This window comes from Papio anubis, chromosome 20 (genome assembly GCF_008728515.1).
Source record: "Papio anubis isolate 15944 chromosome 20, Panubis1.0, whole genome shotgun sequence".
Classification (NCBI taxonomy): domain Eukaryota; kingdom Metazoa; phylum Chordata; class Mammalia; order Primates; family Cercopithecidae; genus Papio; species Papio anubis.
The window spans coordinates 15203750-15227320 of NC_044995.1; the positions used below are offsets into that span (position 1 = coordinate 15203750).

Sequence of the window (23571 nt, forward strand, 5' to 3'; positions counted from 1 at the left end):
CTCCCCTGCACCCTTGCTGGGCAGGGCTAGCTCTGCTGGGCTCCCTGTTACTCTGCTGGACAGCAGGCTTGCCCCATTCTGTGAGAGAGCAGGAGACCATCTCTGGAGGATCCCCCCACCCCCATCCTGTCTGCTGGAGCTAACCTTCCAGCTTGCGAAAGCTTCCGGGGGAAGTAGGTATCTCAAGGGCCTTGACCTTATTTATCTAAGGTGGAGAAGCTGGGGGTGGCCTCAAATCACCCCCAAACTCCAGAGGTGGTAGAGACCAGAGGTGGTAGAGAGCCAGGCGCAGAGATGCAGTTTATTTGTGACCTCTGCTGGCCACTCGCACCTGCGCAAGTTCCACAGGCTGACCTGCCATGTCCACCCCATACCCAGAGGGGCTTCTAGTCCTGTACACCCCCTCACCCAGCCCCTGGGAGAAGGCACTGTAACAACAGCTGAAAAGAGGGCTGACGGAGCCCCAGCAACTGCAGCAGATACTATCCCCCGACAATGTAACAGCCTGGAGGAGCAGGGGTGAAGAGCGGCAGCCGCCCGGGCCGCCGAGTGTTTTAGAGGGAGCTGACTGGGAAAGAGGGTAGTGTGCTGCCAGGTCCCCCTGCTCCCCTTAGAGTGGGCTACCTCTCGGGGTAGCTGAAGGCGGGTGGGGGTGGGCTGAGCAGGCCTCACTTATCAAAGTGCTCCAGTGGGTAGTGCTCCCCGTAGGTCTGCAGGTGGCGGGCCAGGGACTCCTGCTGCTTGCGGAGCTGGGCGGGCATCTCCTGATACACATCTGAGAAGAGCAGGTTGGGGTTGGGTTTGGGCTTCCGCTCTGCCTGCTCAAAGGCCTCCATCACCTGTGGGGACATGGGGCAGTGGGCAGGCAGCCGGCCTCCCATGCAGGGCCCTGCCTCCTCCTGCGGGGCCTCGGCAAGGAGTTAACCACTCCAAGCCTTTGTGTTCCCACCTGGACAATGGAAATGATCATCCTAGCAGAGGTGTAACGAAAAACCCCAAATCCTAGCAGGGATCAGGTGCTATGCAAGTGTGTGGATTCATTTAAGACTTTCAGCAGCCCTAAGAGGTAGGCAGCTGAGCAATGAGGAAACTGAGGCACAGAGAAAGGCAGGGATTGGACGCACAGTGCTGCCCTATGCTGGGTGCTGCCCTCACCGCTGGGTTGCAAGGCTCCTGGCTCCTAATGACCAGGCCAGGGAGGGTGGCACACTGATTCTGGGCAGGGCACGTACACTGCACACGGTTCGCCACCTACTCCTCAAACCAGCTGCTTCTTCTTCTTTTTTTTTTTTTTAAGAGATAGTCTCACTCTGTTGCCCAGGCTGGAGTGCAGTGGCGCCATCTCGGATCACTGCAAGTTCCGCCTCCCAGGTTCAAGTGATTCTCCTGCTTCACCTTCCCCAGTAGCTGGGACTACAGGTGCGCATCACCACACCTGGCTTTTTTTTCTTTTTTTTTTTTTTTGAGATGGAGTCTCACTGTTGTTGCCCAGGTTGGAGTGCAATGGTACGATTTCAGCTAACTGCAACCTCTGCTTCCCAGGTTCAAGCAATTCTCCTGCCTCAGCCTCCCAAGTAGCTGGGATTACAGGCACCCGCCACCATGCCCGGCTCATTTTTGTATTTTTAAGGTTTCACCATCTTGGCCAGGCTGGTCTCAGACTCCTAATTTCAGGTGATCCGTCCGCCTTGGCCTCCCAAAGTGCTGAGATTAAACACATGAGCCACCGCGCCCAGCCCTAATTTTTGTATTTTTAGTAGAGACAGGATTTGACCATGTTGGCCAGGCTGTTCTCGAGCTCCTGACCTCAAGTGATCTGCCACCTCGGCCTCCCAAAGTGCTGGGATTACAGGCATGAGCTACCAGGCCCAGCCTCAAACCAGTTTCTGAAATGGGCACCACCAGCATCCCCCTTCAAAGACAAGGAAGTGGAGGGCAATGTGCCGAGGACACAGAGCCAGGACACACATGGCCCCAGCAGCCTGGCTCCACAGGCCACATCTGAGACATCACTGGGGTTATCCCTGAGCCTCCCAGTTCAGTGTCCCGCAAATCCTTCCTGAGCTCTGCAGGCCACAGCAGCCCCCAGCACACCCTCCCGGGCAGGGTGCCCTCACCTTCTTGCGGGACTGCTTCCTCCAGGCCTTCTCCTGCTCCTCATCCCACCAGCCTTGGCTCAGCAGGTAGTGCCGCAGCCGGGAGATGGGGTGGTCCTGCTTGTCCCAGTAATTGACTTCGTCCACCGAGCGGTACGCCGAACTGTCGTCACTGGTGCTGTGGTGCCCGATCCTGCATAGGGGCAAAAGGCCCCAGGTCAGTGTGGGGCTCCCTGGAGTGGGGGTCAGGAGGGAGGATGGGGGATGGACTAGGGAAGGAGGAGTGGAAACGGAATCAAGGCAAGGGGAAATGCAACATCAGGTGATAAGGCCATGTTTTGGAGACAGTGATCGATATGAGGAAGATGCTACAGTGGCTGTCAGCGCTGTGGGGGTGCTGATGGGGGAGCGGCGGGTACCTGTAGGTCATGGCCTCGATGAGGAAGGGCTGGTTCTCTGCCACAGCGCGCCGTCGGGCCTCCTTTGTGGCGTTGTACACAGCAAACACATCATTACCATCCACACGGATTGACATGATGCCATACCCGGGGCCTCGTGCCGCTGTGGGGACACAGAGAAGGCAGGTCAGGCCAGGGCTGAGATGAGGAACATGCACGAGGCCAAGGGGATGAGCAGGGAGAGGACAGAGAGAGCAAGGCTGAGTGCTCAGGACCTCGACTCCTGTGGCTGACCAAGTGCCAGACACCACAGGACACAGGAAGGACCAGGAAGGAGGGCAGGGGTGGCAGGAAGGTGAGGGGATGGGGGAGGGAAGGAGATGATCCCGGCGGGGTGGGGAGCAGCCAGTAGAGTCCATACCGATGCCATCGCCGCGATACTGCTCGGAGGTGGGCGTGGAGATGGCGTAGCCATTGTTCCGGCAGAAGAAGATGATGGGGCACTCAAGTGTGGCCGCGAAGTTGAAGCCGGCGTGGGCATCCCCCTCGCTGGCTGCCCCCTCACCGAAGTAACAGATGACGACCCTGTTGGCATTGGCCCGCTTGGCTGCGTAGGCTGCCCCCACCGCTGCAGGGGATGAAAGGGTGGTGAGCAGGGGCGAAGACTTACACGCACTCACTCACACTCATTCACCCTCACACGACCCAGGGCTCTGAGGCTCAGGCCAGCGGTCACCAGGTTTCAAGGGGAAAGAAAACACCTGAGCTCCTGAGGCCCCCAGCATCTGCCCATCCAGGTCTCCTCCTGCTCAGCTGAGAGCAGCTCCACCCTTCCAACTGCTCAGGCTGAAGACTCCAGCATCATCTCCAACAAGACTTCCCACCATTCCCCACATCTGCTCCACCTTCAGAACCTGACCCCTCTCACCTCCTCCTCAGCACCACCCTTGTCAAGCCCAAGTTACCGAGCAGCCTCCTTACTAGCCCTTCACACACTGCCCAATCTGTTACCTACAGGGAGGCCTGCGGATTCCATGAAGAGGTGAGCCAGGCCAAGGAGGAGCAGACTCCTCCCCACCCACGGCTCCTGTCCCAGTGTAAGTAAAAGTCAACATCCCTGCAAAAGGCAAAGGCCTTGAGGCCCCACCCAACCTGCACCATCTGCACCCCTCCCACCACCTCTGGACTTTACCTCCAACCACCCCACACCTGCTCACCCCATACCCGCTCACTCCACACCTGCCCCTCTGGGCTCCTCCCTGCTCCTCAAACACACCAGGCTCACACCTGCCTCAAGACACCACACAGCTCCCTCCCTCACTTCCTCTGGTCCATACTTCAGTGTCACTCTAGTGACGGCCCCCAGCTACCCCCACGGTGTACCACGCCCCACTGGCTTGGCTGCTCCCTACAGAACCCCCACCCTCATATACTCCAGGCATTCCCTCTCCATCTTTGTTACTGTCCATCTCCCCCACCACGATGGCAGCACCTGGAAGGCTGAGGTTTGCGTTGCTTTTGTTCCCTGTACTTGGAGTGGCACCGGCACACGGCAGGAACTTCTTACATTTGAAGTGACTTAGCAGGGACCCAGAGGGAAGGTTAGGGGCAGGTGCCAGCCTTGTGGAAACCCTATTACCTTTAGTTCAAATGCCCCCTAAATGCCTCCTCGTCTGAGAAAGCTTCCCTGCCCACGTCCCACCTAAAAGGCTCAAACTGCTTCTTGTTTCCCAACAGAAGAACACTATGAGCTAAGGGGTGTGGAGCCTTCTACTGTGCCGGGCACAGTGCTGAGGCCTGGAGAGACACAAACTCATGCATCTTAGCTGCCCTAGGGCAAAGAAGCCAGAGCCCAGACCAACCCTAGATCAGGCTACAGGCCCCAGAGGGCAGGAAGGGGCTCCGATTCCTTGTTCTCCACGCTATGAGGGTGCAGGCCTGGCACCTGGTGGGTTTGCTTCCCAAACAAGCCTCTTATAAGGGAAGGGGCTTCAGGGCACCTACAGTAAGCTTTGGGGAAGCTTGCTTGACTCTAAGGACTGAGGCAGACAAAGGTCAGGGCCAAGAACCCAGGCTCTGGAGGTACACAGTCCATGACTTGAGTCCCTGCTCCTCTCCCTCTGTGCCATATGACCGTTAGCGAGTGACTTCCCTCTTTGACTTCAATTTCCTTTTTTTTTTTTTTTTTTTTTGAGACAGGATCTCACTTTGGCTAGAGTGCAACGGCACAATCTCAGCTCACTGCAACCTCTGCCTCCCAGGTTCAAGCGATCCTCCTGCTTCAGCCTCCCAAGTAGCTAGGATCACAGGTGTGCATCACCACACCAAGCTAATTTGTGTATGTTTAGTAGGGACAGGGCTTTGCCATGTTAGCCAGGCTTCCTGCACTTTTTTTTCCCACTCGTTTGCTCTCACTCTCTCACACACAAAACATGGGCCTCCTGCTCTCAAAAACAGGAACAAGAGCAAATAATAACCTCTGTCCCCATGGCCACAATGAGGGTCCTATTGGACGATGAATGTGAAGCACCGGCACAGTGGAACCTCGTGCACATGTTGGCTGTGTTTGTGAGCAGACAAATGCAGTGGGCATGTGGTTGGGAAATCCAGAGTGTGGTCGCACAGGCTTCAGGCCCCTGAATGGGGTGGGGACAGCAACAGAGCCCTCTTCTGAAGGGTCCCAGACAAGAGGTGCATTCCAAGTCTGGAACACAGGCCGGGTGCAGTGGCTCACATCTGTAATCCCAGCACTTTGACAGGCCAAGGCAGGCAGGTCACTTGAGCTCAGGTTCAAGACCAGCCTGGCCAACACGGTGAAACCTTATCTCTACAAAAAATACAAAAAATTAGCCAGGTGCAGTGGCATATGCCCATAATCCCAGCTACTCAGGAGATAAAGGCAGGAGAATCACTTGAGCCTGGAAGGTGGAGGTTACAGTGAGCCGAGATCACACCATTGCACTCCAACCTTGCTGACGAGAGTGAAACCCTGTCTCAGACAAAAAAAAAAAAAAAAGTGGGCTGGGCACAGTGAATCATGCATGTAATCCTAGCACTAGCTGAGGCAAGGTGTTTGAGACCAGCCCGGCCAACACGGTGAAACCCCGTCTCTATTAAAAATACAAAACTTAGCTGGGCGTGGTGGTGCACACCTATAGTCTCAGCTACTTGGGAGGCTGAGGCAGGAGAATTGCTTGAATCCGGGAGAAGGAGGCTGCAGTGAGCTGCAATTGCACCACTGCCCTCTAGCCTGGGCAACACAGCAAGACTCCGTCTCAAAAAAGAAGAAAATAGTAATAAGTCTGGAGCACAGACCAGGGCTCTGGTGGTGTCACCAACCCAGAATTCCACCCAGAAGGGAGGCAGAAGAGCTGAGGCCTGGACCGGGGTGTGACACTGGTCTGCATGTGTGCAAGGTCCAGGGCATGCATCCTCACCCTGAGGGATCTGTGTGGCCAGTGGAGAGGAGATAGTGACGAAGTGGCGTTCCTTGCAGCCGTAGTGGACAGGCATCTGGCGCCCCTTGCCCAAGTCACTGATGTTGCCATAGCACTGGGCCATGAATAGTTCCAGGGGGTAGTCGCGATACATCAGCACACCTAGGAGGGGAGGAGGCAATGGTTAGCTGAGTGGGCAGTGCAGGGGGTCAGATCGGCCCCGTGGGTGACCCGCAGCATGCCAGCAGACAGACAGGAAAGCTCGGGCTTGTTTTTAAGAGGGAGACTGATGTTCAGACTGACTGACTGCCCAGCAAGGCCAATCTGATTTTTCAAAAGAAAGCAGAAATCTAGCCTTTTTCTTTCTTCCTCTTAGTGAGACACTGTCTGGTCTTTAAGTGCTTTCAAATAATTCAATTACCTTTAAGAAATATTCTAACCATAAATCATCACTATGGCCAGGCATGGTGGCTCATGCCTGTAATCCCAGCACTTTGGGAGACTGACGTTGAAGGATCGCTTCAGCCCAGGGGTTGGAGACCAGCCTGGGCAACATAAGTGAGGCCTTGCTTCTACAAAAAAAAAAAAAAAAAATTCAAAACATTGGCCAGGCATGGTGATGTGCGCCTGTGGTTCCAGCTACTTGGGAGGCTGAGACAGAGGACTGCTTCAGCCCAGAAGTTCAAGGCTGCAGGCAGCTGAGATTGTGCCACTGCACTCCAATCCGAGCTACAAAGCAAGACCCTGTCTCGAAAAAAAAAAAAGAAAAACATCATCATTATGAACCAAATAACAGCATAGACCACTAATTTACAACTTCTGGACTACAGAAGAAGTACTCTAACCCACATATGGCAGTAAAACCCTTTCTTCAAACAAAACCTCTGGTGAACACCCACCTGCCCATCAAAGGGAACCGCTCCAGGTGAAGGCGGCCCTTCCTCCTGAGTTAGAAGACAGAAGGGGGTTTGGGATTGCCCTCGGACAAGCTCTTTGCCCCACCTGGATAGTGGGACAATCTTCACATCCACACCTTAGGGGCAGCACTGTGGATCAATGCTGCAAGCACTCAGACCAGGAACATTATTCAGAGGGAGCTCTCTAGTACAGTGCTTTCCAAACCCTTTCTTTACTGCAGAACCCCGTCTTTAGATACAAATTTAATGGTGATCACATTACACACAGCAGTTACCGTTTTTTTTTTGTTGTTTTGTTTTTGAGACAGAGTCTGGCTCGGCCACCCAGGCTGGAGTGCAGTAGTGCAACCTGAGCTCACTGCAACCTCCGCCTTCTAGTTCAAGCAATTCTTGTGCCTCAGTCTCCCAAATAGCTGGGATTCCAGGTGTGCACCACTACACCTGGCTTTTTTTTTTTTTTTTTTTTGAGATGGAGTTTTGTTCTTGTTGCCCGGAATGCAATGGCACAATCTTGGCTCACTGCAACTTCTGCCTCCCAGGTTCAAGCGATTCTCCTGCCACAGCCTCCTGAGTAGCTGGGATTACAGGCATGCGCCACCACAACCAGCTAATTTTTGTATTTTCAGTAGAGAAAGGGTTTCTCCATGTTGGTCAGGCTGGTCTCAAACTCCCGACCTCAGGTGATCCACCCGCCTCAGCCTCCCAAAGTGCTGCAATTACAGACATGGGCCACCGCGCCCGGCCCACTTGTTAATATTTTAGTTACAGTTGAGGGTGATTAGCATTACTTCAACATTCAACTTTAATACAGGTTTATTGGTATTTTCTGACATATGCTTTTGAATGGACATAACACAAATCCACATAACATGTGGCTGTGGTGCATATGTAACAGATGGAAACAGGAGTTGCTCTGGTTAAAGAGGGAAAGAAAGGCCTTGTAGAGGGCCAAAGAAGGTCCAAGGCACTGATACAGGATCTTGGAATCAGGCTTTCTCAGAATGTGGTACTGGGTCCACCCACATGAGAAGGACTGGGTAGGGGCAGGGAAGGTGCTAAAAGTACAAACTTGCCAGGTGCAGTGGCTCATGCCTGTAATCCCAGCACTTTGGAAGGGTGAGGCAGGTGGATCACTTGAGCTCAGGAGTTTGAGACCAGCCTGGGCAACACGGTGAAACCCCATCTCTACCAAAAATAAATTAAAAAAAAAACAATTAGCCAGGTGTGGTGGTGTGCACCTGTGGTCCCAGCTATTCAGGAGGCTGAGGTGGGAGGATCACTTGATCCTAAGAGGCAGAGGTTGCATGAGCCGAGATCATGCCACTGCACTTCAACCTGGGTGACAGAGTGAGACCCCGTCTCAAAGAAAAAGAAAATACAGACTCACAGGCTGATTTGCACCAGGAAACTCCAAGTCCAGTGGGAACTGCTGCTCTTGCTTGACACCTGCCACCTCTTTTCTTATTGGTCTCAGAGACAGGATCTCACTCTGTCACCCAAACTGGAGTTCGGTGGTGGAAGCATAGATCACTGCAGTCTTGAACTCCCGGGCTCAAGCAATCCTCCCACTCAGCCTCCTGAGTAGCTGGGACTACAGGTGTGCACCACCATGCCTGGCTAATTTTTGAATTTTTCAGCGATGGGGGTCTCGCCATGTTGCCTAGGCTGGTATCAAACTCCTGGGCTCAAGCAATCCTCTCACCTCGGCAACCCAAAGTGCTGGGATTACAGGCGTGAGCCACCACACCTGCTTCCTCTTAACACTCCTTTTCACTGGGTGCCACTCCCTGCCGGTGCCACCACTGACACACCATGTATAGCTCTGGGAGGACAGCCAAGGGTGGGAAACAGCGAGAGCTATCTCTGGGTCAGACAGCCATGCAAGGACTTGGCTCCACTCCTTAGGAGAACATGGCCTGAGCCTGTGACCTCACCTCTGTTGACTCAGGTTCTTACCTGGCTTTTAGAGTTGACGGTAATGCCTGCCTCTCCTGCCTCACATGGATGCGGGAGGTGCCTCAATGAGGCAACACCATCGGGGCCTGCCCTAACCTCACCCAGTGTGCCCTTGCTCTGCAGTGTGGTGAGGGGAAATGACAATCTCCAAGGCTAAAGAGCACTTATAACAGCACCTTGGCTGGCTGGGCGTGGTGGCTAACGCCTGTAATCCCCAGCACTCTGGGAGGCCAAGGCAAATGAATCACTCGAGGTTAGGAGTTTGAAACCAGCCTGACCAACGTGGTGAAACCCCGTCTCTACTGAAAATACAAAAATTAGCCAGGCATGGTGGTGCATGCCTGTAATTCCAGCTACTCAGGAGGCTGAGACAGAAGAATCACCTGAACCTGGGAGACAAGAGGCTGCAGTGAGCCAAGACTGCGCCATGGCACTCCAGCCTGGGTGACAGAGTGAGACTCCACCTCAAAAAAAAAAAAAAACCGCCAGGCACAGTGGCTCATGCCTGTAATCCCAGCACTTTGGGAGGCCAAGCAGGGCGGATCACGAGGTCAGGAGATCGAGACCATCCTGGCTAACACAGTGAAACTCCATCTCTACTAAAATTACAAAAAAGTTAGCCAGGTGTGGTGGCAGGTGCCTGTAGTCCCAGCTACTCGGGAGGCTGAGGCAGGAGAATGGCATGAACCCAGGAGGCAGAGCTCGCCCAGAGTGAGCCGAGATCACACCACTGCACTCCAGCCTGGGCGACAGAGCAAGACTCCATCTCAAAAAAAATAAAATAAAAATAAACGAGAAGAATAAAAGAACAGCACTCTGGTGTCAAGAGCCCAGGGAAACGCTACCTATCATGATGAAGACCACTCTTCTCACTTCACAGATGACAGAAGCGTCACCAAGGCAAGCAGCCTGCCAAGTGAAGCCTAGAGTGGGTCTGACTCAACTCCTTAGCCTGCACCATGCTACCTCTGCACGAGTCCCATTTGCAGCTGCCCAGACACTTCTGCTGACCCTCAGTGCTGGACAGTCACTCTCTCCCGTGTGGAGAGCTCAGCGGCTCCCATGATTCCCATGAGGCTTGCTCAGTCCTGCCTGGTGCCCTCACAAAAGAGACCCCTTCAGCAAAAACAGGTGCAGTGCTCAGCACAGCTGGTGGGGCCCCAGCTTGCTGCCCAGCGTCTGGAAATCTCATTTTCCGCATGGATGACACTCAACCTGACAAACATCACAGGGCATTTGCCCTCCTAGAGCATGTGGGGCCAGGGGCCTGGTCCAGCTGTGAGCAGTAGACAGTCCAGGAGCAGGCTGCAAGTCACACTGGTCCATGGGGGTTCTGGACAGCCACGTGGTCTGGCCTGGCGGAAGGGCGGTCCCAGGGTGAGGCCCCAATCATGACACCAACCCCTGCCCCGAGCGCTCACTCTGTGCTGAGGGCACTGTGCCAACTGCCCCAAGACTCCCCTCAACAGCTGTCTTGGGAAGGGCTACTATCCCCCTTATGAATGAGGAAACAGAGGCACCGGGCAGTTAAGCAACTTGCCCCAGGCTGTGCAGCGTCTAAGACAAAGGGTTAAGATGTGCCTTCCTAGCCCTACCAGTGCTCGCTGACACTCAGAGGGTAGTCCCCTTGCAGGGCCCCACACCAACAAGCTCCCTGGAACACCCTACTCACTGCTCCCTGGGCTCACTCCTTCGCTCCCAGGCACTCATTCCTGCTCAATGATTTTCTTCATTCCTGGTCTTTGACCCTTCCTTCCTTTCACTCATCCGGGCCTGCCGGGCCCCTCTGATCTTGCACCGCACTCAGGTCCGTCAAGGTTCTTCCACCTGCTCCTGCTCCCTGAAGGATACAGCACCTGAGGAGGGGCCAGAGGATCCCTGCACCAGGCAGACAGGGTCTCCAGCAGAGACCACACCCACAGCGAGCGCCGACCTCACTGCATCCTCCCAGCGACCCTTGGATGCAGATACCATCATAATCCCTCTTCTGGAGATTAGAAAACTGAGGCTCAGAGAAGGGAAGTGATGTGCCCGAAACCTGACAACTGGTAACAAAGGGTTAAGAGCACAGACCCTGAGCCACTACACTTTCCAGCCTTCAGAGTGGGAAGACCGCCCCCTCCAGAGTCCTGACCCTGGCTTGTCTCTTTCTTGCTTGGAAAGCTCTTCTTCCAGCTCCTTAGACCTTCCTGGCACTGTGCTGCTCCTGGAAGAACACTCAGAAAGACTAACTTGTACACCTCAATGGGGACCACAGGGCCAAACCACAGACAGACGTACCTGCCTCCCGGTACTGGCCAAACACCAGGTCTGTGTTGTCCAGGGCGGCGGCACTCCCCACGTGCGTGCCCTCCTCGCCATAGTTGGTCATGTAGAAGGAGATCCGGCCCTGGGGGTGGAGGGAGGACCGGGGGCCCACACTTGGTTATGCTGGGCAATGACAGAGAGCCATCCAAACCCTACCCAGCTTCTGACACCTCCGTGAATTTGCAGCCTGCCTGAAGGCCAGTCCTGGGCCAGGCCATGCTAGGGTTCCTGCCTTTATGGAGATGCTGCCAGACTGCTTAGAACTGCCAGAGGGATCGAGGTGCTGTGATAGGAGCCCAAAGGAAGCACCTTTTCCACCACGGAAGGGCATCAGCAAGGACCAATGAACAAAGATGGGGTGGGTGGAGGATCCAGGCAGAGGGAATGATAGACCGTGAGGACCAAAGGGCTGGGACGTATAGTGGTAGGGGTGGGGAAAGATGAGGGAGAGGAAGGTGGCACCCAGATAACAAAGGGAACGATACATTGATTTTACTCTGAGAATGGTGGTAACCTGCCAGCAGGTCTTCTCAAGGGAGCAATGTGGTCAGACCTGTGTTTTAGAATTGCTCTCAGGCTGCAGTGAGGGAAATGGATGGAACCATCAAGGCTGACTGCAGCGAGCCAGGAGACAGGGGACAGAGGCCCAGCTTGGTAGCAGGGGGAGGTGGGAGAGGAGCAGGTGGATGTGTCTGAGGCAGCTGAGTTGGCTGTGCTAGGGGGCAGCAGACCCTGTCAGCTGGCCACATCAGTGCCCAGCTTCCTTCTCCCAAATCCCCTATCCTGAGCCTCGAAAAGACACGCGCTCAGGTTACTGGCCTCCCTTGCAGCCAGAGGTGGCCGTGCGACACAGTTTTAGCCAGAGATTTCGGTGGAAATCTGCTTTTGCTTTCTGGATAGAAGAGACCACTGCTGCTGGTGCCAGCCCCATCCACTCCCAACTTCTTCCTGCCTTGCAGACAGTCAAGAAGCCTGGACATGCAGCAGCCACGCTGAGAACACAAGGTCACAAGCAGAGCACGAAGACCAGCTCACCAACAACAGTGAAGCAGAGAGAGGATGGGGCTGGGTCCCAGAGTGTGCTGCTGAGCAGCTGAGCAGTTCCTAAGGAAGTATCTACAGACAGGCTAGGCGTGGTGGTTCACGCCTATAATCCTAGTACTTTGGGAGGCCACGGCAGGTGGATCACTTGAGGTCAGGAGTTCAAGACTAGCCTGGCCAACAGGGTGAAACCCCATCTCTACTAAAAATACAAAAATTAGCCGGATGTGGTGATGGGCGCCTGTAATCCCAGCTATTTGGGTGACTGAGGCAGGAGAATCTCTTGAACCTGGGAGGTGGAGGTTGCAGTGAGCCGAGATTGCGCCACTGCACTCCAGCCTGGGCGAAAGAGAGAGATTCCGTCTCTAAATAAATAAATAAAAATAACATAAAAGAAAAGAAGTATCTATAGCTTGGTGCGGTAGCTCATACCTATAATCCTAGCGTTTTGGGAGGCCGAGGCAGGCAGATCACCTGAGGTTGGGAGTTTGAGACCAGCCTGACCAACATGGAGAAACCCCATCTCCACTAAAAATACAAAATTAGCCAGGTGTGCTGGGGCATGCCTGTAATCCCAGCTACTCAGGAGGCTGAGACAGGAGACTTGCTTGAACCAGGGAGGCAGTGAGCCGAGATTGTGCCATTGCACTCCAGCCTGGGCAACAAGAGCAAAACTCCGTCTCGAAAATAAAAAAAAAAAAAAAAGAAATATCTACAGAGGGAATGAGAGGGGAGAAAGGGATAGCAAGGGAAGGGAGGAGACAGGCATGAGATGAGGTTTCTGGTGTGGGCGAGCGGGTGGATGGTGGTGCCCTTCACTGAGAAACAGACTAGATGAGGCAAAGGAGCACGCCTGGGAGGAAGATGTCGAGGTCAAGTTCAGACAGGATTAGTTTGCTGTGGGACATCCAGGGCGAGAAGCCAAGCAGGGCTCTGACAAGCAGTCTGGACAGGGCTCTGGGCAGCCCTGGCATACGGATGCACATGAGATCACACAGGGCCACGTGTAAAGCACAACAAAGGCAGCCTGGACAGCACCTTAGGGACACCCCGGGGTCAGTGCACCTCATGGTTGGGCAGTGCCCTCCCCCGTGTGTTCCCAGGCCTGGCTTTCCCGTTGCTGTGGGGGAAACTGATGAATGTGTGCTTTCTTCCAAGTGGGGAGCCAATTAAAAGTTAATGCACATTCCAGTGCCAAGTGAGTGGGCGGTGCTGAGTACTGAGGGCCTGGCAGGACTGTCCAGGTTAGCGTGGGGAGGAGCCTGCGACCAGCCCCCTGAGGATCAGGACTCCGGGCTACTGGCAGAGGCTCGTGATTGCCTTCCCAGTATCCTATTCCCCTCCTCTGTTAACAGAGGTCTCAATCTCCCGCAGGCAGCAACTGCCTGGACTAAAGGATTATTAATACATTTCTGTCTCCCCTGCAGCTAGGAGTGGCCCATGAAATGTATGCAGATGTTACTAGGTGGGACTACCCAGAAAGCTCTAAAAAGGTAGTGGGGTGTGATAGCTGGGATGTGCCATGTCTGGCCTTCCACCTTCCCTCTACTTCCTGCCTAGAATGAGATGTGATGGAGAGAGCTTCAGCAACCATTTTGGCTCATGAAGGGACCTCAGAGAAGGTAGAAGCCAATGCTATGAGTGGCAGATCTAAGCAATGAAAGAAAACTGGGTGTCCAATGACTCCAATGACATCATGGTGCCACCAGACCTGCCCCAGACCACCTGTTTCCAGATTTTTTTTTTTTTTTTTTTTGAGACAAAGGCTCACTCTTTAGCCCAGGCCGGAATACAGTGGTGTGATCTTGGCTCACTGCAACCTCTGCCTCCCAGGCTTAAGTGATTGTCCCACCTCAGCCTCCTGAGTAGCTGGGACTACAAGCATGCACCACCATGCCAGGCTATTTTATGTGTTTTTAGTAAAGATGGGGTTTTGCCATGTTGGCCAGGCTGATCTCAAACTCCTGACCTCAGGTGATCCACCCACCTTGGCCTCCCAAAATGCTGGGATTACTATGAGCCACTGGGCCCGGCCCAGGTTTCTTTCATTCAAAAGAAGAAATTACTCGTCTGTATAGGCTACTACTTTTGTTTTTATTTGTTAGGGTTTGGGGTTTTGTGTGTGTGTGTGTGTGTGTGTGTTTTTGTTTTGTTTCGTTTTTTGTTTTGTTTTGTTTTGTTTTTGGAGTGGGAAAGAGGTCTGTAACTCACAGCTGAACACCGTCCTAACAGAAGCAGGCCGCACGATGACAGGTGAGGTGACCTTACTGAGAGCTTCCTCTGTGTCAGCCAATAGGCACGAACCCTACTTGCTGTGTCTCACAGAATTTCTACCCCTGCCCTTTAGGGTGGTTCTATCGTTAGCCTCATTCTTTAAAACAATGAGGAAACTGAGGCAAAGACAAGAAAAATCACCTGTCCGAAGTCACAGGTGTGACTGGACCCAAGCCCACTGGATTCCAAAGCCCGTGTGTGTAACTCACAGCGGGGCAGGAGGGAGCCTATGCGTGCAGGGGTGGTGTGGCCTGGCACTGCGGCTGTGGAGAGAGGAGCAGAGAGCACCAAGCCACAGGAGAACAGGCAGGCAGGGTGGCCAGGAAGGGCTGGACTTGCTCCTGTGGCCGCTGGACGCCCAGGGAAGTTTCTGGGCAGAGTGAAGACACTACCCTAACTCGGCGAACCCATGCATAGGATTCCTGTGAATGAGAAAGTCTGGGAGTGGGCTGCCTGCCCGAATCCACGCAGTGCCCACAACAGGGTCACCTGGGCACTTGACACAAATGCAAATTCCCAAGCCTGGCAGAGGTCCTGACCCCCCAAGCCCTGGAGAGGTCCTGACCCCATGAGAATGGTGGACATCCAAGGGCCTGCCTGCCCAACAAGCTTCCCACTTTTCTCAGAGGAACCCTCAGCCCCACCTTCCATCTCTGTGGCCTGGGAGATGGACTCTACTCCTCTTCTCCCTCAGTTCCTGGCGGGGCACATAGCCTGGGCTTGGCCAATCAGTCACAGTTATTGGTTCATGACAGGGTCTATGACCAAAGCTTGGCCAATGAGTGCCAGCTCTGGGCCTTGTGCTGAACTGTCAAAGACGATTCTCTTTCCACTGCTAAGTGGAAAGGATAATAATTGCAAGATGGATAGGATCATCGTAAATAAGAAGAAGCTAATATTAAGTGGTAGCTAAATGCCAGTTTTGCTGTTCCTAAGGCCATTACATATTCCACCATCAACCCTCATGCCAACCTCATGAGGCAGGTGCAGATAAGAAAACCAAAGCACTGGCTGGGCGCAATGGCACTTTGGGAGGTGCCAAGGTGGGAGGCTCACTTGAGCCCAGGAGTTCAAGACCAGCCTGGGCAACAACGCAAGATCCCATCTCTACAAAAAATTAAAAACATTAGCTGGGGATGGTGGTCCATGCCTATAGTTTCAGCTGTTAGGGAGGCCAAGGCAGGAGGATCGCTTGAGACCAGGAGGTCACGGCTACAGTGAGCTACAAGTGCACCACCACACAACAGTCTGGGAGACAGAGTGAGACCCCCGTATAAACTAATAAAACAAAATGAAATAAACAAAATAAACTAGGCCAGGTGCAGTGGCTTATGCCTGTAATCCCAGTACTTTGGAAGGCTGAGGGAGGCAGATCACCTGAGGTCAGGAGTTTGAGGCCAGCCTGGCCAACATGGCAAAACCCCATCTCTACTAAAAATACAAAAATTAGCCGGGTGTGGTGGTGGGTGCCAGCTACTCAAGAGGCTGAGGCGGGAGAATGGCTTTAATCCAGGAGGCAGGGGTTGCAGTGAGCCAAGATCGTGCCACTGCACTCCAGCCTGGGCAACACAGCTAGACTCTGTCTCAAAAAATAAAATAAAATAAATAAAAATAAACAAAATAAAATAAAATAAATAAAATAAGAAATAAATACAATTTTAAAAATAAAATAAAATAAAATAGAAAACTGAAGCACTGAAGTTTTAAACAACTTTCCCAAGACCACAGAGCTAGAAAGGGGCAGCACTAGGACTTCAGTCTTACAGACTTGCTTCAGAGCCTGTACCCTACACCCTTTCTCTCTGCCTACCTACTCTGCATGAGCCAGGAGCTGCCAGAGCCTACCACCACCTGGAGAGGAAGAAAGCCAAGGCAAAGGAGAACAGAGCGAGAGAAGGTCTAATGACAGCTTTTGAGCCCCCTGGATCCAGCTGTGCCCCAAAAGAGGACCCTCTGGAGGTATGGTAATTGGAGTCAATAACTTCCCTCTTTGTTGACACTGGCTTGACTGGATCCTTGTCCCCTGATACTAGGATTTATCAGGGGATCATAGCACATTCCACATGGGCCTTGGGTGGTCCCCTGGAGCACTCCAGGAAGCACTGGGGACCCACCCTGTTTCTCAGGACCGTGTATTTCCAAGAGGAAGGGCTGTCAGGCCTTCTCCCTGCCCTCTCCCCACACAGGCAAGCGCCCAGCCAGGCACACAGTAGGTGTTTTTAGTGATCAGGTCCATCCTTCTGCCCTAGGGCAGGACTGCTCTCACACTTTTCCTCCAGAGTCCCGAGAGAACCCTCCGAACTCTATGGAACCCCCCCAAAAAAGAATCTCTCCTCCTTGAGAGCCATCCTTTGGCCCAAACACAGGTAGGGGACCTCAGGTAATTCCAGCCCCCTGCCCCCAGGCCTGTCCCCACGCACCTGCCGCTGAGACTCATAGAGGATGCGGTCCATGGTGTTAAGCAGTGTCATGCTCTTGTAGAGCTTCAGCACCTTCTCCTTTGGCAGCTGTGGGTGGAGGCAGACAGACGTGGGGCGGTTGGGACCAGAGAGGAGACAGGCAAGGGGCCTGGGCATGGGGGGCATGGGAAGTGGGGAAGGTCGCCTCTCACATGGGGGTCCTCGCTGGGGTTGATGATCTGGCCTTGCCGGTCCATGACACGGTAGATGGGGATTCCAGAGATAACATTGGGCTGGATGAATTCCAACTTGTCTATAAACTCAGCCGAGGCCCCTGGGAACTGGGGCTTGTCATCCAGAGATGAGAACTGCTGCTGCTGCCTGTGCGGGTGCTGGGGGAGAGAGCAAAGGAGAACACCCACATTAGAAGCAGCACCCAGGTTTCAGCTGGCTCAACCCCGGCGGCAGGCAGGCGGCATGGTAGTTGAGCACATGGCCCCAGTGAACTCTGGGGCCTGACTCGCAGGGTCTGAGGCCCAACTCCAGTACTTTCTCACTGCGACACCTTGGGCAACTGACTACAACTTCTGTGTCTCAGTTTCCCCATCTGAAAAACCGGGATGAAAACAGTAACACCTATCCCATAGAACTGTTGTGAGATTAAATGACTCAATAAAGTGGCCGGAAAGTCAAGAACTGGTACCTATTACTATTCTCATTACCATAGGCCCAAACTCTTCATACTGGCAGCTACTTCTATTCTCATTATCATAGGCCCAAACTCTTCATCCTGGTATTCAAGGCCTCCCCATTCTGGCCACAGATGCCCCCTCCTCTCTCTCTCCCACTGTGATCACAGACACACATGCCCACTGCAGGATGCCCTCTAGGCATCCAGACAGGCTCTCTTCTGACCCCTATACCATACACCAGCGAAGCTACTCAGGACAGAGCTTAAGTCTTTGAGCTTTTAAGAGTCAGACTGCCTAGCTTCAAATCCCTTACTGGCTTTGGGAGGCCAAGGCAGGCGAATCACTTGAGGTCAGGAGTTCGAGATCAACATGGCCAACATGGCGAAACCCTGTACCCACTAAAAATAGAAAAATTAGCCGGATGTGGTGGCACATGCCTGTAGTCCCAGCTACTCAGGAGGCTGAGGCAGGAGAATCACTTGAACCCGGGAGGCGGGGGGTTGCAGTGAGCCGAGATTGCGCCACAGCACTCTAGCCTGATGACAGTGAGACTCCATCTCAAAAGAAAAAAAAAAAAAAATCCCTTAGTGGGTGATATGGCAAAGTAACTTCCCTCTTCATGTGTCCTCTTCCTTGTCTATAAAAATTGAGAACCCCTCATGGAAATGAGAGGCTTCAACAAGATCATGTGAATAAAATGTTCAGCAAAGTATCTGTAAGTCACATAACAAATGCTCAAAACAATCTTAGCTATTCTCATTTCTCCCTCTCATCTCTGCTTGCTTCACGAGAAGGTCTCTTTCCCTATTGCCTGGCAAACTGCTACACACGCTTCAGTGTCCACTCTACTCTGGTCCCAGCTCCCTCTGCGAGCCCAGACTGACTCATTCAACAAATGTTGGAGCACCTGACATGTTCCAAGCCGTGTGCTGGGTTCTGGGGACCTAAGACAGGCAAGATATCTGTCCTTGCTGCCTAACAGGGAGGGCGGACGCTGAACAAGTAACGATGACAGTGGTTCATATTATCCTACAGCAGAAGAGAGGGAGGGTAAGGCTTCCCTGGGGAAGTGATGTTAGAGCTGAAACCTGAGGGATAACCAGGAGGCAGCGAAAGCGCATTCCAGGCAAGGGGATCAGAACATGCAAAAGACGAAAGTGGCCAGGCACAGTGGCTCACGCCTGTAACCCTAACACTTCAAGAGGCCGAGACCAGCCTGGTCAACACGGTGAAACCCCACGTCTACCAATAATACAAAAATTAGCTGGGCGGGCTTGCGCACACCTGTAATCCCAACTACTCAAGAGGTTGAGGCAGGAGAATCACTTGAATCTGGGAGGCAGAGGTTGCAGTAAGCCCAGATCACACCACCACATCCCAGCCTGGGCAACAGAGACCCTGCGACATACACACAAAAAAAGACAAAAGGCGAGAAACAGTGTATCCTTCATGGAAGACAGAAGGAGCTCAGTGCCTGGCAAGGTGGCTCACATCTGTAATCCCAACACTTTGGGCTCAACGATTACTTGAGCCCAGGAGTTCAAGACCGGCCTGAGATAGTATCTCTACAAAAAATTTTAAACATTATCCGGGCATGGTAACATACACCTGTAGTTCCAGCTGCTTGGAAAGCTAAGGTGGAAGACTCGCTTGAGCCCAGGAGGTGGAGGTTGCAGTAAGCCTTGATCACACCACTGCACTCCAGCCTGGGCAACAGAGCAAGATGCTGTCTCAAACAAAAGAAAAGTTCAGAGGGGCTAGAGAAGTCCTGCAAGGACATCACACCTCCTCAGGTCAGATGAGGAGTGGCTGAGAAAGTCCAGGGGACCTGTCAGAAGCCTATAAATGCTCAAAGGGATATGAACTCACTGTGACTCTTAGCTCTGGAGCTAGGCAGCCTAGAACTTGCCAAGACGTTGCAACAGCTCCCCCTTATGAAGCACCTGTTGTAAGCCAGCTGTGTCTGGCATGCACAAGCCTACTGACTCCCCGGGGAATTTGTGAGGGGGATTAGCTACCATTGCCCTTGAGTAGATGAGGAAACTGAGGCCTGGGGAGGTAAAATAACCTGTACCAGACCACAAATTAAAAAAAAAAAAAAAAATTGGGCTGGGCACAGTGGCTTACGCCTGTAATCCTGGCACTTTGGAAGGCCAAGGCAGGAGGATCACATGAGCTCAGGAGTTTGAGACCAGCCTCGGCAACAGTGAGAAACCTGGTCTCTACAAAAAAATACAAACATTAGAAAGGTGTGGTGACACACACCTGTGGTCCCAGCTACTTGGGAGGCTGAGGCAGGAGGAATGCTTGAACCTGGAAGGATGAGGCTGTAGTGAGCTGAGAGTGTGCCACCGCACTCCAGCCTAGGGGACAAAGTGAGACCCTGTCTCAAAAAAAAAAAAAAAAATTACATCAGGACTGGGCTTCTAACCTGGGCGAGGCTGAGATTCAGGCTCATAGACGTCCATGCTCCTCACCCCAACTACCCCTGCAGCCTGATTTTCAAATATCTGCGACTTTTCTTCCCACTACTCCCGGGATTCCTCCGAGGTCAGTAATGGTGGCTTCACTTCCCACAGACGTTAAAGAAGGGCGGGGTTTGCCACGAGCTAGATCTCACACATGGGTGCTCAAATGTGTTCCTCCATCTTCCTTTAACTGCAGTGAACAAGCCGTCAACAGTTCCAGCGGGGTAGCATGTTCAGTGTGTGTGTTTATTTGCATTTGTAGTCGTGAGGAAATTACACTCCCAATGGCGAGGCAGATTCAGGCCTGGCAATGTCACCGTAGGCCTCCCCTTGTGAGGAGGAAGCAGCCGGCCTCTTGCAGCACATTGCTTCCCCCTTCTGAGTACCTAGCAAGCCAGAAACTGACTTAGAAGATTCTTTTGTTTCGTGTCTCTCTCCTACACACACCACAATCCCAGGAAGGCAGAGACAGCGTCCAGGTTGCCTTCACAGCAGGCACTCAAGAGGGAATTCCTGAGTGAATGCATGAATGGGCGGTTAAGTTCCCTGGCTCTGGAGTTCAAATGCCCTGGGTTCCAATTCCTTAGCTCATCGTGTGGCTCTCTGCAAAAACACTTCATCTCTGAATTTCCTTATCTGTAAGAAGGCTGCAGAATGCCACATGAAAAGCTGTTAACTCACACAAGGGGTTCAGCACCGATCTGGGATGTATTACATACTCAAAACTTGGTAAGAGAGAAAAACAAAACCTAGGAAGGTGAGAAGTGGGAGAAAGGGAAGTGACTACGCTTTATGAGGATGGGGAAAAGAGGAGCTGGGGAGAACTAATTGCACCTTAAAGTGGATTTTAAAATCAAACTGTGGCAATGTGCAGCGGCTCATGCCTGTAATCCCAGTACTTTTGGGAGGCTGAGGTAGGAGGATCACTTAAGGCCAGGGGTTCGAGACCAGCCTAGGCAAAACCCCCGTCTCTGAAAAATTGTAAAATCAGCCAGGAAGGCTGGGCATGGTGGCTCACACCTATAATCCCAGCACCTTGGGAGGCCAAGGAGGGCGGATCACCTGAGGTCAGGAGGTCGAGACCAGCCTGGCCAACATGGTGAAACCCTGTCTCTACTAAAAATACAAAAAATAGCCGTGCATGATGGTAGGCGCCTGTAATCCCAGCTACTTGGGAGGCTGAGGCAGGAGAATGGCTTGAACCTGAGAGGCAGAGGTTACAGTGATTCGAGATGGCGCCATTGCACTCCAGCCTGGGTGACAAGAGTGAGACTCTATCTAAAAATAAATAAATAAATAAATAAATAATAAAATAAAATTAGCTGGAAATGGTGGCATGTACGTGTAGTCTAGATACTGGAGTTGCAGGAGCCTGAGGTGAGAGGATGGCTTGAGCCCAGAAGGTCAAGGCTGCAGTGAGCCATGACTGCACCAGTGCACTCCAGCCTGGGCAACAAAGTGATACCCTGTCTCAGAGAACAATAAAACCAAACTATGGCACCAGCAGATACTCCAGAGAGGGAGACTGAGGCACAGGGGAGACGGCATGCTGATGGAAGAAGACTGAAGGCTGAAGTCTTCAGATGGGCACTAAGAGGGGAGGCCAGAGTCTGATAACAAACCAGGGTGTCAGGGCAGGACTGTCAGCCTCTAGAGGCTGGACAGCTATCTTCATGGCACCCCAGTGTGCTCCATATACTGGAGCTGGACCTTGGCTGTACCCTCCTCCCCTTTTTGCTGGGCTGGTGGAGACGACAGTAGTCCCCAGGCCCAGGTTGCTGCACCAATTCAGTGAGCTATGCAAAGGGCTCCGCACCGCCCTGGTCCTGAGGAAATGCTCCATAATGGGAGTGGGTGGTCAGATGCCTACAGAGGAAGGATGCGACTCCACCCATCCGTTCTTCTAGTTTTGGGTAGGGGATGGGGGTAGTCTGTCCTGGTGGCCCAGTGATTTACAATGGCAGAGGCTGCACAGATTTACACAAAGCTTCATGCCATGTCCTCTCCCACCACGCAGGAAAGCACAACCTGCCCGCCCTGGATGGTCTGGTCTGCCCAGGAAGTACTGGGGTGGCCCTGGTGGAGTCATTTGAAGGCACCATGGCTAAGCGCATGGACTCTAACTGAGCAGACCGCTGCCTGATTGTGTGACTTACACTCCCTGAGCCAAGAGCAGTGGCAGACGCCTGTAATTCTAGCTACTGTGGAGGCTGAGGCAAGAGGATCACTTGAGTCCAGGAGCTCGAGGCCAGCCTGGGAAACATAGTGAGACCTCATCTCTACAAAACAATTAAATAAATAAATAAATAAATAAAATTTAAGGCCGGGTGTGGTGGTTCACGCTTGTAATACCAGCACTTTGGGAGGCCAAGGGGGCCCTATGAAAAATTAGCTGGGCATGGTGGTGCACACCTGCACTCCCCAACTACTCGAAGGGCTAAGGTGGGAGGATCCCTGAAGCCCAAGAGGCTGCAGTGAGCCAAGATCACGCCACTGCACTCCAGCCTGGGTGACAAGGTAAGACCTGTCTCAAGGAAAAAAAAAAAAAGGAAAACTTTTTTTAAAGAAAAACTCCCTGAGCCTCAGTTTCCTCCTGTGTACACCGAGGGTGGTATAAGTACTTACCTCACGGGTTGTCGTGAGGATTAACTGAGGTGACCTGTGTGGACTGCTCAGCCCAGTGCCTGGCACATAACAAGTGTTTCATAAACATGAGTAGCGAATAAGTATTTCTCATGATTGTTCTTGTTAAACAGATACTGAACATCTGCTCCAAATCATGCCCTGAACTGAGGGCTGGAGACAGGAAGGGATGAATGACAAACACTGAACACACAAGTTACAATCAAGAGGTGATCTTACTCACATTGCTTCACCTGAGTAGCCTAAAAAAATAAATAAGTGTCAAGCTGACAGATAAGCCAAATGAAAATAAAGAAATAATATGGCTGGGCGCGGTGGCTCACACCTTTAATCTCAGCACTTTGGGAGGCTGAGGCAGGTGGATCACTTAAGGTCAGGAGTTTGTGACCAGCCTATCAGACTGATCACGATGATGAAACCCCATCTCTACTAAAAATACAAAAATTAGCCAGGTGTGGTGGCATGTACCTGTAGTTCCAGCTACTCAGGAGGCTGAGGCAGGAGAATCGCTTGGACCTGGGAGGTGGAGGTTGCAGTGAGCCAAGATGGTGCCACTGCACTCCAGCCTGGGTGACAGAGTGAGACTCCATCTCAAATAAATAAATAAATAAATACATACATACATAAATAAATAAATAATGAAATTTTGGCCAAGCACAGTGGCTCACGTTAATCTCAACACTTTGGGAGGCCAGGGCAGGCAGTTCGCTCGAAGCCAGGAGTTCAAGATCAGCCTGGTCAACATGGCGAAACCCTATCTCTACTAAAGACACAAAAATTAGCCAGGCATGGTGATGCATGTCTGTAGTCCCAGCTACTCGAGAGACTGAGGCACGAGAATCGCTTGAGCTGAGGAGGCAGAGGTTGCAGTGAGCCAAGATCGCCCCACTGCACTCCAGCCTGGGCGACAACAAAGCAAGACTCTGTCTCAAAACAATAACAA

General features: G+C 52.7%; 1 protein-coding gene across 1 annotated transcript in view; it reads right to left on the reverse strand.

The window, feature by feature from the left end:
- Positions 1–275: 275 nt before the first annotated feature.
- The window catches only part of BCKDHA (branched chain keto acid dehydrogenase E1 subunit alpha), a 30817-nt gene continuing 7521 nt past the window's right edge, over positions 276–23571 (reverse strand). Inside the window, exons 2-9 of the mRNA XM_003915580.4 lie at positions 17038–17217; positions 16847–16933; positions 11085–11193; positions 5932–6093; positions 2916–3122; positions 2516–2657; positions 2118–2289; positions 276–839 (exon numbers count right to left, since the gene is read on the reverse strand). Coding sequence (XP_003915629.2) covers positions 669–839; positions 2118–2289; positions 2516–2657; positions 2916–3122; positions 5932–6093; positions 11085–11193; positions 16847–16933; positions 17038–17217 — 1230 coding nt within the window. The 3' untranslated portion in view covers positions 276–668. The remainder of the gene's footprint in view (positions 840–2117; positions 2290–2515; positions 2658–2915; positions 3123–5931; positions 6094–11084; positions 11194–16846; positions 16934–17037; positions 17218–23571) is intronic.